Source organism: Mauremys mutica, chromosome 19, assembly GCF_020497125.1.
Source record: "Mauremys mutica isolate MM-2020 ecotype Southern chromosome 19, ASM2049712v1, whole genome shotgun sequence".
In the NCBI taxonomy this organism is placed as follows: Eukaryota; Metazoa; Chordata; order Testudines; family Geoemydidae; genus Mauremys; species Mauremys mutica.
This window is the reverse complement of record NC_059090.1, coordinates 8,515,228-8,531,462: the sequence shown is the minus strand read 5'-3', so window position 1 is coordinate 8,531,462 and position 16,235 is coordinate 8,515,228. Positions and strand designations below refer to the sequence as shown.

General features: G+C 46.0%; 1 protein-coding gene and 1 long non-coding RNA gene across 5 annotated transcripts in view; one reads left to right on the top strand and one right to left on the bottom strand.

Moving 5' to 3' along the window:
- Nucleotides 1–16,235, top strand: part of CUX1 (cut like homeobox 1) — a 417,182-nt gene that overhangs the window by 371,189 nt on the left and 29,758 nt on the right. For all 3 annotated transcript variants that reach the window (XM_044993433.1, XM_044993434.1, XM_044993432.1), the window contains 2 exons: nucleotides 13,756–13,892; nucleotides 15,098–15,164. In XM_044993433.1, the coding sequence (XP_044849368.1) occupies nucleotides 13,756–13,892; nucleotides 15,098–15,164 (204 nt within the window). The remainder of the gene's footprint in view (nucleotides 1–13,755; nucleotides 13,893–15,097; nucleotides 15,165–16,235) is intronic.
- LOC123352896 overlaps nucleotides 10,248–16,235 on the bottom strand; it is a 90,002-nt gene continuing 84,014 nt past the window's right edge. For both annotated transcript variants that reach the window (XR_006574315.1, XR_006574314.1), the window contains exon 5: nucleotides 10,248–10,462. This is a non-coding gene — a long non-coding RNA (uncharacterized LOC123352896). The remainder of the gene's footprint in view (nucleotides 10,463–16,235) is intronic.

The window sequence follows — 16,235 nt, the reverse complement described above, 5'->3', positions numbered from 1 at the left end:
GGCAGAAGCTGTCCTAAATGTACCTTGAACTTTTCAGGCAAAAGGCAATGGGGCAGTTGGTCTCAGATGCCGCAAAGCAGCCTCTTGTTCCAGTGAACAATGACAGGGACATTAATATTGTCATATTCCACTTCTATGACCTGATATTGGTGTGAGAGACAGAAAGGGAAGAGCATCTATGAGCTCTCCACATTTCTTTGCTTTTGTGCATAGAGCTGATAATTGTTCTCAATAGGCTATTCTTTCATTCTGAGACTGTAAGGCGTGAAATACCTGGCCCATTCTCCCACTTTAAAGTTCTAGAGACATAGTAATGTACATAGGAAAGCCATTCCATCTTAAAATAGCCATGGACCTCTGTCTTTTCTGATCCAAGTGATTTAAGAAAATTCATCTTCTAGTATGTCTCTGAAATAAAAGGAAATAGAGACAAGAATTTACTCTTCCAGATTGGTCCTTTTATTCACTTAGGGTACGTCCACACTACCCACCGGATCGGCGGGTAGCGATCGATCCTCGAACACTCTGCCGTCGACTCCAGAACTCCACCAGGGCGAGAGGCGGAAGTGGAGTCGACGGGGGAGCTGCGGCCGTCGATCCTGCGCCATGAGTACGGGAGGTAAGTTGATCTAAGATACGTTGACTTCAGCTACGCTATTCTCGTAGCTGAAGTTGCGTATCTTAGATCGATTTTCCCCCCTCGTCCCCCCAGTGTAAACCAGGTCTTAGATTAGAATTAATTTGCTTACTCATCTGGGGCAGAAGAATCAGACATCCCTGGTTTGAAGATGAGAGGTCTTTCCTTGGTGCATAAATATGTCAGCAGATGTTACCATTGGCTATCTCTGGGCTCCTTTCTCCTTTCCCCCCCTCTCCCCAACACACACACAATTTTTATGGGTTCCAGTGGGAAAGGCATGAAGTGTGTCAAATGCTAGCTGATTCCAGAGTTCTTCGAGTGTTGCCCTAATCAGTTTTCTCTCTTGGGGTGCACCTGTGCGCTGAACCAGAACCCTTTGGAAAGTTTTATGCTGTATTCTGAATGTCTGCAGAGACACCAGTGCACTTCAGCCAGGAGACTTTTCTAATGGTCACAGCTGTGGCTACAGATTGGGCAGATGTGCCTGAGCATTACAGGAAGCTTTTAGAGAATGCTGTTCACAGCTTTCTGATCCTCCGCTGCTATCTTTTTTTGCACCCTTTTTAAACTCCTGAAGAAGGTGAGATACTCTAGGAATGGTCTTGTGCCAGGTACACAGGGGCGGCTCCAGGCCCCAGCACGCCAAGCGCGTGCTTGGGACAGCATGCTGCGGGGGGCGCTCTGCCGGTTACCGGGAGGGCGGCAGGCAGGCAGCCTTCGGCAGCATGCCTGCGGAGGGTCCTCTGGTCCCGCGGCTCCGGTGGACCTCCCGCAGGCACGCCTGCAGGAGGTCCACTGGAGCCGCGGGACCAGCGACTGTCAGAGCGCCCCCCGCGGCATGATGCCATGCTTGGGGCGGCGAAATGTCTAGAGCCGCCCCTGCAGGTACAGATGTAATAAATAAACACAGCTTGATTGTTACTCATCTGTAAAGTGGCTGACTAATCTGACTTCCGGAATAGCTCTATCTCCTGGGCATCTTTGTCGCCTAGGGTGGTGATCTAAGAGCTGACTGGCCATGCCTCCTTCAGACACTATTAAAGAAGAGGAGTTTGGATGTTCGAACTTTTCACTGCTCAAGACAAGGTTCAGTTTGTCTGATACCTTGAACAGTCATTCATGCAGAGGTGCTGTATTTGTTAATGAAGGCTGTGAGGCATGGCTAAGTACTTTAAGGAAGATACCAGCCTTCATTTCACCAACTCTGTGGAAAGCAGAGTGATAATATGTGGCCCCTCCTCAAAGAATTGATTATTTTTTCAAAGTCAAATATCTTTACACTCCTGATGAGACCATGTTGGCAGGAGTGATGCTGCTGCTTCTCCTATATCATCTTCTATTGGAGGATACAAGTTGTTTTGGATTCTGACCTCTACAACCTCTTCAACAGGAATGTCCTTTACTAATGGAATAATTTAAACTTCAGTGAGGCAGGTACTAACAGGTGCTTTGATAGGCACAAAAGACTGATCTCACTGGAGCTGTTGCAAGGCAGAAAAAGGAGACTACAGCATTATCAGCACCCCAGTCATGTCTCTAAGACTGCTGACCCAAACACTGAACTTCCTGCACTAAATAGTTACCTCTCAGATGTAGGGGCATCCCATGATCTCTGTATCTTTTAGAAGAGGAGCAGGGCTCTGGGGGATGAGGGTGCCATCTCTCCCTTTCTTTCTTCCATTTGCTGAATGCTGAGAGAACTTTCCAGACCTCCTCAAAATGCATTGATGTACCCCAACTCAACAAAGAGCCTGAAACTAGCTCTAACCGATATGCCAATTTGGAAGCTCTCCCATCAACAAGGATTAGAGCTATGACTCCTAATCTTTGTGGAGCCAAGCAGTGAATTTCAGACAGGGGACATCTATTGGGCCAAGTGCCCTTCACCAAAGCATCTGAGGTGTTGATTAGGGAGGTCAGACATCAATATCTTGCCTCCACAAAAAGCAATATGTAAATGTGATTTTCTTTTCGGGCTCTACCATTGCAGCAGGAGATTAACCTCATTGGGTTGCAAAGGCAGCTCTTGGAACAGATATTCCAAAAGAGATTAGAATTTACTTCCCTATGTAGAAAAATACACATTTCAACTTCACTGCTTCTAAATAACTATTCACAACAAATCAGTCCTAACTAGGGGGAGAGAAAAAAGAAAAGATCAATAAGCTAAGAAAGTTGAGGTACTAGAAGGTGTCCTGACTTGCTGCTTCAGTGCCTGGGTTCCATCCCTGGCCCTGTCACAGACTAGCTTTGATCTTGGGTAAATCACAGACTCCATGTCTCAGTTTCTCCATCCTTCAAATTGGGATAGTTCTGACCTATCAGCGAGTGGCACTGCAAATCGTAATAGCTGTAAAAAATCTTCCTTCCAGTCAATAAAGTAATCTTAGCACCTCCAATCCATCTGTGTTTCAATACACTTCCATTCTGTCTGTACACTTCTAAGAGGATATAGTTCTTTGTTGTTGTTTTTTTAAGTCTCTTCTAGCTTGCCAAATCACTGCTGTTCTTGTTCTCTGCAGAGTTATCTAAATCCAGGGTGTCCAGGACATTTAGAAAACAAGCTATCAACTAGTGGAATCATAAAGTTTGCCTCTCATTTGTCAGGCCATATAATCTCAAACTAAATTGCTGTTGCATCTCAGTTTCCTCCATCTGTGAAAACAGATGCTGCACATGATTTGTCAAGAGTCCAGTCACTAGAATTATTTCCATGACTGAGAACTGTCAGGGCTTCTTTATTATGAACATGCTTCTCATGTGTGTACATCTGCTGGACTCTTAACTGTCATGGTTGAAGTGCCATCCAAGGCTCTAGCTGTCAATATTTTTTTTCTTGATATTAAAGACAAGAATTTTAGCCTTCAGTTTAAGGAGAAAAACTGTTCAATTCTCAAACTGATGATACTCTCACAGATGAAAAGGATGGGCAAATAATTCAGTGCAAGTTGCTATCAAACTTAGCCAGAACATTCATGATTGGCTAAAGCTATTACAATCAACCTTTTTGTACCATCTTTGTTCTCTTCCTTTGGATGTCAATGTGGTCAGCCCTAATCTTTTCAAGTGGACAGCAAAACCCTTTTAAGACCCACGGGCCTGCAGATGCCTTCGCCTATGATGCTGTCCATCAGACAGTAGTGTGGATGAATCACTAAAGATCACTCAGCGCTAGCCTTTTCCTTTTCAATACTCTCTGGTCAGGAGATGCCTTTATTCACTCCACTCTACCAGGTCAGCCCTTCTGGGCATCACATGATCCTTTTCAATAATCCCTATCATAAGTGTCGTCTTCCTAAATGATCAGTCCTTACAAGAGACTTGCTCCAACTCCCATTGTTGTTGTCAATAGAAGTTGGATCAGTCCATAAGTTGAGAAATGCTTCTAAGATCTCGTACCAAAGAAATCAAGGTGACAGAGGCTTTTGTTCATTATGATTCGACACCTTTCCTTTCCTAAATCAGGAAGATTCTTTGTGCCCTCAATTTCTAGGAGGCATATTTGTACATGGCCACTTGTCCCTTAGTTATTTTCTTTTTCAAATGCTGGATTCTGATTTTCAATTTTGTGTGAGAGAGAGAGAGAGTGAGTGATATGAAGGCGCTTCCCTCAGCCTTTCGTGTTTTCACTAAGCTCCTAACAGTAATGGCTTCTGACCTTTTATCCTCATGCAAGCTGTTTGATTATGTAAGAAGGGTTTTCCATCACTAACTTCTGTGACCCAATTCTCCAACTGGGCCATCTCCACCACCACCTGAAACATGCTCACCAAGCCTCAGCATTCCCCAACTAGCTCTTTTCAAGTCAGAGGGGACTGCACGCTAGGGAAGCGGATTGACATTTGACACGCCTGCCAGTTCTCATCTGACTGAAGTGTGTCATTTAAATTGCTTCTTGACCTCCAGGGACTCTTGTAAACATCAACCCATAGTCAATTACCCAATAGAAAAATTCATTTACCAGATGGGAGCCCCAATTTAGCCCTTATTTCTGTGGCAGTGGTGGTTTTGCTAAAATCCAGGTGACAAGACTCAGGTTTAATAGAACAAAAGACATACATGGAGGATAGCGTTTAGAGCCCAGTTAGAATCAATAGTGGCAATATATCTCAACTACAACTGAGATCGCCTTAAACTAGTTATCTTGCAAGGGTTTAGGGCTCATTTCTAATCTCACACATGGGCATGCATCACTCTGCAGCCTGGGAATCTTGCTGGGCTTGTGCCAGCTTGTATAGAAACGCCTGTTTCAGGATACACAATGCTGAGCGCTCATATGCCTGAGAGGATATTCTTTGCCAGGTTCATATTCCTGTCAGCCTTCTCCGGCAACAAAGGATGTTAAAGATGGTTTTGCAGTGGATCAGAACTCCAGCATTGTACAAATGTCAAACCCCAGCCCCTGGCTGGTGCACTAGTTAGAGGAATCCCAGTGCCACACATGACAGAAAGTCAAACAAATTAAATTACCTCCCCACCTCCCTGATGGCGTAGAATTCTAACACAGTGCTGTTGGAATTAGAAAAGAGAAGCAAACAGGATTTGTCTTGGCAATGGTACCACTGGCTTATCTCATGAATGCTGCCAGTATTGTGAACAGTTTAGGTAGGGGCCCTTGTTGCTCCTCAGTTTTCATATTATGTACACAGCAGAATAGCTTAAATCAAATGAGAAAAGAAGCATATGGCAAGATCCTTCTGTTGCAGTTATGCAAGATGTCTGTCTTTGAGAACTTTAGTATGATTTCCAGCTCTGCTAGTAAAATCTTGCCATGATACATTCAAAACTGTTTTGTTGAAATTGCTAGATTTAGGCAGAGGCTCAAACGTTACCTTTAGAGATGGGCACAGCCAGCAAAATTCTTATTAGGATTTCATACACACCAATGCTCAGGATCCTTGAAATCTGCAGAACTCGTTTCAGTCAGTCTCTTGTTAGTTTTTATTTCAAAGCCATTGTGTAAATTTGTAATCTTTTTTTTAAAGTAAGTATGGCACAATCAACAAGGCAGAAGAAAGTTGAAGGCTTTGAGCCAGAATTTTCCCTAACCTCTAACAGCCATTGTAATGGTGCAAATGGAGTGTAAGGCTGGTGGATCTGGAAATCAAAGATTCAGACTTTCAGCCTCACCCAGTCGGTCTAGAATCTGATGATATGCCTCCGTCTCAAGCTAGCGTCTCATAAACAATAACAGCTCCAAATCTCTCTGTTTCCTCTTCAAATACTCCCAGGAAAGTACAAGATTTTTCAGTAATATTCTATTTCCAACTGCATAATATTTTATCCTTGTCAGGCTGAGTTGACAGGTAAAAGGACCATTCTCGCTCCAGACAGCACTAACATACGGAGTGACAGGTTTCAGGAGGTGTTGATACTTTGTTCATGTTGCTGGTTGAGTGCATAAGATTGTCCGGTTGTTTCAGTTCATCACCACCCTTGACAAAGTGCTGGAAGCACTGAGAGCCCTAGTAATTCAGACTGAGTTGTACCCAGGACCGCCCCAAGCAGCCAAAAAAAAAAAAAAAGTCATGATCTGCAGCTCTATCGTCATCGCTTCAGTGGCAATTCAGCGGCTGGTCCTTTGCTCCGAGAGGGAGTGAGGGACTTGCCACCGAAGACCCGGACGTGCCGCCCCTCACTGTTGGCTGCCCCAAGCAGCTGGTTGCTGGGCCGGTGCCTGGAGCCGGCCCTGGTTGTACCTGTCAAGTATGCTAGAGGCCACCAACTTTGAGAATGAACAGTACAGTTGAGAATTCTAGTTTTCCCAGGACTTTAATTTATTGGTGCCATTATCTCTTGCAGTATGTTCACTGGAAGTTGAACAGTCAATGAAAGCTCACTTACCTTAAACTGGTTCAATGCATTTGAAAGTCTGAAGGGTTACAGTGAGTTCTGTTAAATGTGGCAACATACCGAAAATAAAACACTGATATTCTTTTGTTCTAGCTGAAAGCTTAAGACGTAGGCATTCTAACCCACTAATGCCGGTTATTCTATGTACTGGGTGAAGTTAAAGATCTGCATAGAAACAAAAAGGGGGGTTGTGCCCCTTTTTTCTTTTTAGCGATGATAATCAAGGCCTGAAAAGAGGCATATCAAGAGGAAGGGTGGATTGTTCTAATTTTCATTGTCTTTTACATTAGAAACTCAAGCTGTGTCTACTCTGTTTTCCTGGAAGACACTCTGTGGATGACTGGAGAATCAGTAGTATTATGACATGGCCAGTACCAAGGAGTGAAACCTGAGCAATTGAGAGAACCCTTTTTTTTACTCCATTTAAAATTCAGCCAGTTGAGGGCGGGGTGGGTACTTTCCTATTAAAAAACAAACTAACCATTTAACTCAAGCACCTGAAGAATATTTAGAAGGAAAGTTCCTATAAGGATTGAGAGAGCTTCCATTCCAGTCCTCTGGTCTGCCTAAGAACATGGAAGTCAAAAATTCAATATTCTTGATGTTTCTAAGCTTTGGAAAAAAGCAGAGGGAAAAAATATCTTTTCAGGGCTCTTTTGTACATCAAAAAATCCCACTACCCCCAAAAATAAGACCCCAAATGTTTCCTTTGCATGTAAACTTTGAGGCATGTATTTGTATATACTGACAGGTGTTCACTGAGCCACTGGAAAATGAACAAAAGGATGTTTTGAATTTCTTCTACTTGGGCAGGCAATGTTGCCTTGTGATCAGAACAGGAAAGTGGGAGTTAGTAGATCTGGCATCTGTTTCTAGTTCTGCTGCTGATTCACTGTGTTACATTGGGCACTGTTGTGCTTCCATTTTCCCATCCGTAAAATGGCGATAATGATACTGACCCACCTTGGTAAAACGCTTTGAGATCCCCCAATAAAAGATGCTGTACAAGTGCAAAATAATGTTGATTCGTTTCTCATCTCTCTTACTCTGATGCTTTTATAGCGCCGCTGAATGTGTCCAAGTCAAGATTCCTCAAATGTATTAAACTAATTTAGTTCTTGAGTATGAATTAACAGTTGGCAAATCCAAGGTTCAACTGGCACCTAGATATTTAGCTAGTTATTTGACCCATCCCCATTTGAGGACCCATTTCTGAGCCCTCCATGGCCATCTCCCTTCATTCCATGACAGGCTTAGCAAAACTTTGTAGTCCCTTTCTGACACTTTTCCCCAGGAGGCTGCAAGCGCACAGTACCCAGTGAAACCTCTAGCAAACTTCCAGATCTCTGTGCTCCTCTTCCCTCCACCACCCTCTCTAGCCAGTGCTATGATCGGTTGCTTTATGAGTGCTACATTTCCCCGGGCACAGGATTAAGATTAAAGGAAACATTTCCCTTTCCCTGGACTTGCCTTCCTCTACATGGCAATCTTGAAAGGTGCAGAGTGCTTTCCACCTGCACTCATACCAGTGGGGCCAGGCCTGGTCCTGCTGGGGTTAATGGCTGCTTTGCCACTGACATCTGTGGGTACAGGATTGGGACCAGTGGACATTAAATGATGCTGTGCATACTGCACAATTGGGCCCTATTTTTTTTTAGGGAAGAGGCTTTGTTATTTCCAAATATTTTGTATCTGGAAATATTCCTTTGAATATAGTGAATTCACAGGTTCTCCCAAGTGCAAGAGCATAGAGTAACCCTCTCACATTTCTTAAGAAACAGCACCCTCTAAGGGTACTGTAGTTCTATTACAACTGTCCAGATACTGCTGTTTGCTGATCATTTATACTGTATCTTTCTATATAAGAGTTCTCAGCCCCAGCCCTCCTGCCCCAAAACTGTGAAGTGTTGTGTAATGGATTTTGAACATATATGCAGCAAAAATAAATAACTGGATTGTGCCTGCCATATCTATCTATTTTTCCCTATAAACTTGCTCTGACCTTATGTGGTTACCTGCTGTGTAAGTAGAGTTTGAGACGGTCAATAATAAGAGTTGGCACTAATATAGCACCTTGTGTTAAATGATCTCTCTGATTCACAAACCATCCCTCCTCACAATACCTCTGGAAGGTAGGGAAAGCGCTGTTGGCATTTCACAAATGGGGAATGCAGCCACACAGAAAAGGAAAGGGACTCCTGAGCCCAGGAAGTGAATTAGTTTCAGATCTGAGGCTAGGAGCCAGGTCTCCTGATTCCCAGTGCTGTGCTCTAATCTTTTGCCCTCTTTGTCTATGCTGATAAATTATCTTTGAATTGCAGGTTTAAAAAAAAAAAACCCAGGCCATGATGATTGGTAAACAGTAGGAGTACAGGAAATTCTGCAATTTTGGATCACAGGGCTTTGCGGGAATAGTGTGGCACTAGCAAGTTTGAACTTTCATAAGTTGCAGATTCTAACAAGCTCAGAATCTCACTGCAAGGCACAGTCAAACCCGCCAGATTTCACCTGGTTTTATGTCAAAAGCACACACCCTGCATGGTTTCAAGGGGGAATCTGCATCAGCCCAGACTCAAGCTAGAGGGTCACAAACCATAGCCAGACTTTCAGGTTTGTAGTAAAGCTCCAGACCAGCGGAGGTTTGCATGTGATTTGGGCTTTTGCTGTAAACACTTTGCATGACTCAAAACCAGGGGCAGCTCCAGGCACCAGCAAAACAAGCAGGTGCTTGGGGCGGCACATTTCTAGAGGCGGCATTCTGGCGCCGGCCATCAGAGGTGCCGACTCTGGGGCATGGGGAAAAGTGCCCCCACCGCCCCCACTTGCCGCCCCAGCTCACCTCCGCCGGCTCCCCTGAGCGCCCAGCCACCACTTCTCTTCTCCCCCCTCCTTCCCAGGCTGCTTGTGCGCAAAACAGCTGTTGTGCAGCAGCAAGTCTGGGAGGGAGGAGAAGCCGAGCGGCAGGCGCTCGGGGGAGGCGGCGGCGGTGGAGTGGAGGTGAGCTGGAGTGGGGAATGGTTCCTCTACCCCTCCTTACTTCCTGTGGCCCCCCCACCCTAGCGCCGCTGCAGCGCTTCTCCCCCCTCCCTCCCAGGCTTGTTTCATGCAGCAAGGCTGGGAGGGAGGGAGGAGAAGCCCAGCGGCAGACTCTTGGGGGAGGCGGCAGTGGTGGAGCGGAGGTGAGCTGGAGCTGGGAGTGGTTCCTCTATCCCCCGTTACTTCCTGCGCGCCCCCCCCAGCTCACCTCTGCTCCGCCTGCTCCCCTGAATGCGCCGCTGCTCCGCTTCTCCGCCCTCCCTTGCCTGAGAGAGAGTGGTGAGAAGCGGAGCGGCGGCACACCGGGGGGAGCAGGCGGAGCGGAGGTGAGCTAGGGTGGGAGGTCGTGGGGGCCCCCAGGAAGCAATGGGGAGGGAAATGCTGCACGCCCGGGGGAGGAGGCGGGGCTGGGGATTTGGGGAAGGCGTTCAGAAGGGGTGGAGTTGGTGAGGGGCCGGGGGGCATGGGAAAAAAAGGGGGGGCGGCCAAAAATTTTTTTGCTTGGGGCGGCAAAAATCCTAGAGCCGGCCCTGCTCAAAATGACACCGGGATGACTTCAAAGAGGTGTTTAAGGACCTGTAAGAGTCTGCCCTGGCTTTCCACGCACAGCTTCTTCACATGGAATCTGAGCATCTCTTACTATCCAACTTCTGATAAATGAGCATTTTGCCTCCCAGCTGCTTGGAATTCAGGCAACAGACGGTTACTCACCCTATGCAGTTACTGAGATTCTTCGAGATATGTGTCCCTGTGGGGGCGCCACTTCAGCTGTCGGTGTGTCCCGGTGCCTTTGATCAGAGATTTTCGGTAGCAGTGTCTGTCTGGGTCATGCATGCAGTGAGCATCTCGCAGCGTCATTGGTGCCTCATCTAACGCGCGCAAGACCCGATGCCCTCAATTCCTTCTCAACTGTCCTCGGCCTGAGACGGTGCTCTGTAGTGGTGTCAACGAGAACGTAGGAAAAATAATTAGGAATAGTTAGAATTAAATTAGTGACATTTAAGTTTTAGTTTGTTAATAGTTAGTTGTTTTTTTTAAAAGAAGGAAACAGGAGATGAGAAACTAATTACTAGGTGCATCATCAGTGAGGGACTCTACCAGCTGTTAACTAAGTTTTCACCCACCTGAAAATTCATATCCTGTGGGCTTGATCCTATAGTCTTCACGGAGGCTAATGAAAGTTTTGCCTGTATGAAAACTGCAGGATTCAAATCTATATACTTTAGTAAAGCTTTTGATACGGTCTCCCACAGTATTCTTGCCAGAATGTTTAAAAAGTATGGATTGGATGAATAGACGATAAGGTGGATAGAAAACTGGCTAGATTGTTAGGCTCAACGGGTAGTGATCAACGGCTCAACGTCTAGTTGGCAGCTGGTATCAAGCGGAGTGCCCCGGGGGTCGGTCCTGGGGACGGTTTTGTTCAACATCTTTATTAATGATCTGGATGATGAGATTAATTGCACCCTCATCAAGTTCACAGATGACACTAAACTGGGGGGGGGGAAGAGGTAGATATGCTGGAGGGTAGGTATGGGATCCAGAGTGACCTAGACAAATTGGAGGATTGGGCCAAAAGAAATCTGATGAGGTTCAGCAAGGACAAGTGCAGAGTCCTGCACTTAGGACGGAAGAATCCCATGCACTGCTACAGGCTGGGGACCGACTGGCTAAGCAGCAGTTCTGCAGAAAAGGAGCTGGATACAGTGGATGAGAAGCTGGATATGAGTCAGCAGTGTGCCCTTGGCGCCAAGAAGGCTAACAGCATATTGGGTTGCATTAGTAGGAGCATTGCCAGCAGCTCGAGGGAAGTGATTATTCCCCTCTATTCAGCACTGGTGAGGCTACATCTGGAGTACTGCATCCAGTTGTGGGCCCCCCACTACAGAAAGGATGTGGACAAATTGGAGAGAGTCCAACGAAGGGCAACGAAAATGATCAGGGGGCTGGGGCACATGACTTATGAGGAGAGGCTGAGGGAACTGGGTTTATTTAGTCTGCAGAAGAGAAGAATGAGGGGGGATTTGATAGCTGCCTTCAACTACCTGAAGCGGGGTTCCAAAGAGGATGGATCTAGACTGTTCTCAGTGGTGGCAGATGACAGAACAAGGAGCAATGGTCTCAAGTTGCAGTGGGGGAGGTCTAGGTTGGATATTAGGAAAAACTATTTCACTAGGAGGGTGGTGAAGCACTGGAATGGGTTACCTAGAGAGGTGGTGGAATCTCCATCCTTAGAGGTTTTTAAGGCCCAGCTTGACAAATCTCTGGCTGGGATGATTTAGTTGGTGTTGGTCCTGCTTTGAGCAGGGAGTTGGATTAGATGACCTCCTGATCTTCCAACCCTAATCTTCTATGATTCTATACCTCTAGTATATTATTTTTTACTAAGCTTAAACAGATGGAGAGCTGGATTTTTCCTAATACCAAGAGATACAGGTGGAGTCCGTAACTAGTAGGTACATGATCATATCAAAAGAGAAATTCATTTGTAGTATAGCGGGCCCTAATTCTTTCTTAGTAAGTTCACGACACATTGGTTTAATGATATTCTGTGTGTGTATAGCTGTGACATTAGTGATGAATGGGGACTTTCATTCTAAGTTCCTAGTTTTAGTCATCTAGAGATTGTTTCTTGCATAGAAAAATGCTTGCCATGTTTTAAGGTGTGATTTTATTCTGAAACGTTATTTTAAAATTGGCACGTGCTTACCTATTGCCTCTGCTATTGACTCACACAAAGCCAGTAAGTAAATCAGTCAGATCTGCTTGGTCAACAATAGGGACAAAAATAAGCTTTTGCTGCTGCTTATTCCTGGCAGTCCTGCAGAGCCAGCCCAGCTCAGAAAGGGGGAGCTTCTTGTGCATCAGCAGAATTGGTTGGCAAGTTCCAATCGGTGACAGCTGTGGAAACCCCCTGTAGACAGTGTTGTTTTCCAGGCCTGACACAGGGCAACCATTTAACCTGCAGCTCCTTTAACTGGTTACAGTCAATAAGAAAGAACCTAGGCTGACTCTCAGATCCCTTGCTAAGTTTTCTTGTTACTTGTGAACTGGGCGCATTTGATCTGGAAACACCAAGTGATCAAAAACGTGAAGCACCACTCTGCCATTTTCACAGCCTCACTTTCAGAACTGCGTGTGGGTGATTTTGTTCCTTTTGCTCAGGAATCTCAAAAACATTTTCATCTTAGAAGCATAATAGGGATGGATCTGAACCAGAACACCACATCCAAACTCTCCTGAACGATGCGGAAGTTTTGATCTAGATCCATGCATTATAGTGCAGGAGCCTCTCTACTCAGACTAAATTAAGCCCTTCGTGTGTTTTGCCAGTGGAATAAGCTACTTGAGCAATACTGACAGTACTGAGCGCATGCAGGAAGTTTATTTTTTCACTGATATTGAGTTCCAGAGCCCCAGATATAATGCACAAGTCCTGGCTCTCGCAAATGGGATGTTGCGCAGCTCTTAGGCTAAATCGCTTTTATAGCCCTGGCCATTCATAACTGAACTCGGATGGCCACTGTGCAAGACTAAAACAAGGCCACGTTGCCCCAGTTCGTTGTGCCCAGCGTGTGATTGTGATTGGGCTGGTAGCATCGGGCACCTGTGAAGATAGCTGTTCAGCAGCACTGTTATCAATCATTCACACTGCACTAGCACCCCAAGGATCTGTATGGTGCATTCCTCCCTCAAATGCCTCTTAGATTCTAACAGGACAAGACAACAGGAACGCAACAGGGTTGTTAGTGCATCATTTAGTGTTCTGGGTCTCATGATGTAAAACCGTCCTCCTTCCCCACAGCATGTTTTTTGAAATGAGAAAGGTGGAGGAGTGTGCTAGCCATTCAGAAAGCTACAGCACTTTCTGTACCATTCGGAAATAACCATGACAGAGAATCAATCAGGCAACACGTGGGAGTAGATAATCTGAAATCAGATCAATGAAATGAACGTACAGGGATGGTCAGCTCAGAGGAACAGATGATTCTATCTGCAGCAATCAGTCAAAAGCTGTGTGAGATGTGGTAAAGTATGGCCCCATGATGAAAACTGGTACCTGAGGAGGCTTGTGACATCATGTTAGGCAGCTGAATTTGCATATTTCTTCTAGAGCAGCAGATGCTGCATGCATCAGACCAAAGGAGAAGCTGGGTGGATGAAAAGGGAGTTAAGGTCAAGGCCCTCCACACTGACCAGCTAGTTTCACGGGCTTTGTTTTTCAGCACGCTGTGCTGAGCTGCAGATCCAGTTCACGGAAGCCGTTTCTACTGTTGCTGATCAGAAAGAGCTCATCACCAACCTGGAGCATGACCTCAGCACTATCCAGTCCATGTCTTCGGTGCATCGCCCTGATGCCGAGGTAATTCCAAAGGTTTCCTTCCAGTTGCTGACCCATCGATTACCAGTGCCGCCGAGAGCAGGTTTGGGCCCCGGTGAAAAAATTTTTCAGGCCACCCAGCAAGGGCGGACCGGCTAACCAGGGCTGGGGAAGGGCCAGGCCCTGGTAATTTGTACCGGCTTCCTCCCCTCCCCCCTCATCGGCCCTGTTGATTACAAAAGCTTTATTTGCATTCAGTTCCTTTTCTTCTCCCCCACTTCTCTGCCTTCCACCCATTCTCCTTCCCCTTCTACTATCCCAGATACAGTACATCCCTCAAAATCATCTCCATCATCCCACTCCCATGAGCCTTAAAAACCTCTGTGCTACTCCAAGCTGGGCTCTCAGTTCTTCATTCTCTCTGCTGAATTAGCTGATCTATCAAAATATTCCCTGCTTTACTTTCCCTAGACCCCAGAATTCATCTCTGCCTCCTTATGCCCAACTCGAGAGTGTTCCCATTCCTCACAAGACTTGAGGGCCACCACTAGGACCCTGAAGGGGTTGGCAAACCTTCTGAGACTCTGAGATGGATTTCAGCAATGATGGGGAAGCCTGCTGGGAAAACAGAAAGGAGGAACTTAAACCAAAATTTATCCTACCATTAAGAAAAGGTTCAGGTTTGAGATTTGGACAGAGGTGCCTTTTTCCTTGTCCGGCCCTCCCTTATTGGGCTAGACATGTTACGGCCACGTTTGCGCTCCTCGTTTCTATTCTGACGTTCTCATCACCCCGAACTCCAGTTCTCCCTGAGCTCTCAGGAATGCTTCTGGCTTCTGCTGTTTCAGAGCCGCCTGCATTCTGCATCTTTGCATATTTATATTCAGGCCTTTTAGGTGGGTTGAAACTCAGTGCTGCTGGCTGGACTGAAGCATTGGGTACCGCCATCGGTGTCAATGCAATGAAAATGTGTCTGGGGCAGGAAGTCAGAACTTTGACTATTGTCATTTGCACAGTTCAGCCCATGAACTTCCCCGGGAATGCCGTAATTTGTAGCCCTTGTTCCCAGAATATGGGAAAGCATAATCTTAAAACCACCACCAAAGAACCTGGTATGGGCCACAGCTGGGACAAGAGAATGCATTTGATGAACTATTGCTCTGATCAGGTGTGGGCTTTCCTCACCTTCAGACCGTGCTACTCACCTACACTAAGAGTTCCTATTCACATCTGATTTCTCCACCCAGGGTGCTGCTGTTCACAGTCTAGAGATGATTCCAGACCCCATTAAGGAAGCTACAGCTCGCTTTTATGGTAAGAGCCTGGACTGAGTCCAGTTCATGCTTTGCTGTTTGGGAGCTGTGTGTTCCAGGGAGCTCAGCACAGACGCTGGAGCTGTGGAAGATCACAACTTTACATACTATCTACGGGATCCATACACCAGACACTGAACTTGCTGAGTACCTAACTGGGTCATGTTTGTAAGTAGTAAGTTAACCATGCAAGGGAAGCAGCTGTGTTATGGGAGATCCAGTTGAAGGGTGTGCTGAGGTTTGCTGAGGCACTCTACAGCAGACAGCTGGTAGGGATTCTCCATTACCTTAATGGTCGGGACCTGTGCTTTCAGAGCTGAAGAATCAGAGTTCTATCCTGATGCTCAAGGTTGCCATGGTGTGCAACATAACAGCCATGAATTCCTAAGTAGGTACAGACCTTTTGTTAAACTCTCCCTGGGCCTGGTTTTCAGGAGTGTTGAGCACCTCCATCTCCTGTTAACTTCAGGGAAATCATCCCTCAAAATCAACCCTTGTTAGCCATTGTTCTTAGCAAGTTCCTCCATCCTCTTGCTGCAGAAGAGACTCTGCTGCAGTACTTCCAGCAGTTTGTGTCAGCGCCCCGACAGTCTCTTCCCAAATCACACCTGCATGCAGAGGTTCATTCCCGCCCTGTCACTAATCTATTGTAGCAGATTTGCCTTATTGAAGAGCAAATGCTAACAGTCTTGGGAAGGGGTTTAACCACATGGCCCGGCTATCAAGAACAGTTGGTTGATTGGTTCTCACTGCACAGAGTCACTGACTGTTGCATCTGCTGATATTTTCTCCCTAAAGTACAGCCCTAGACAATACAGCAGATCAGCTTCCCCCTGTAGCCGCTCCACTGTTCCTTTCAAATACACGTAGAATTCAGACCGAAACTAAAATACCCCGTGCTTCAACTTTTGATCATTCCAGAGTGAATCCCCCCCCAGAGCCAGAGAGCTAAATGTTTCCTTTACATTTGCTGTTTGCTGCAAGGGCTGTAGGAGAAAATGAATCAAATAAATGATGACTGTTGGCTCCACTGGAAAAGAACCCATTTCCTTTCCTTTTTGTTTAGAAAGGT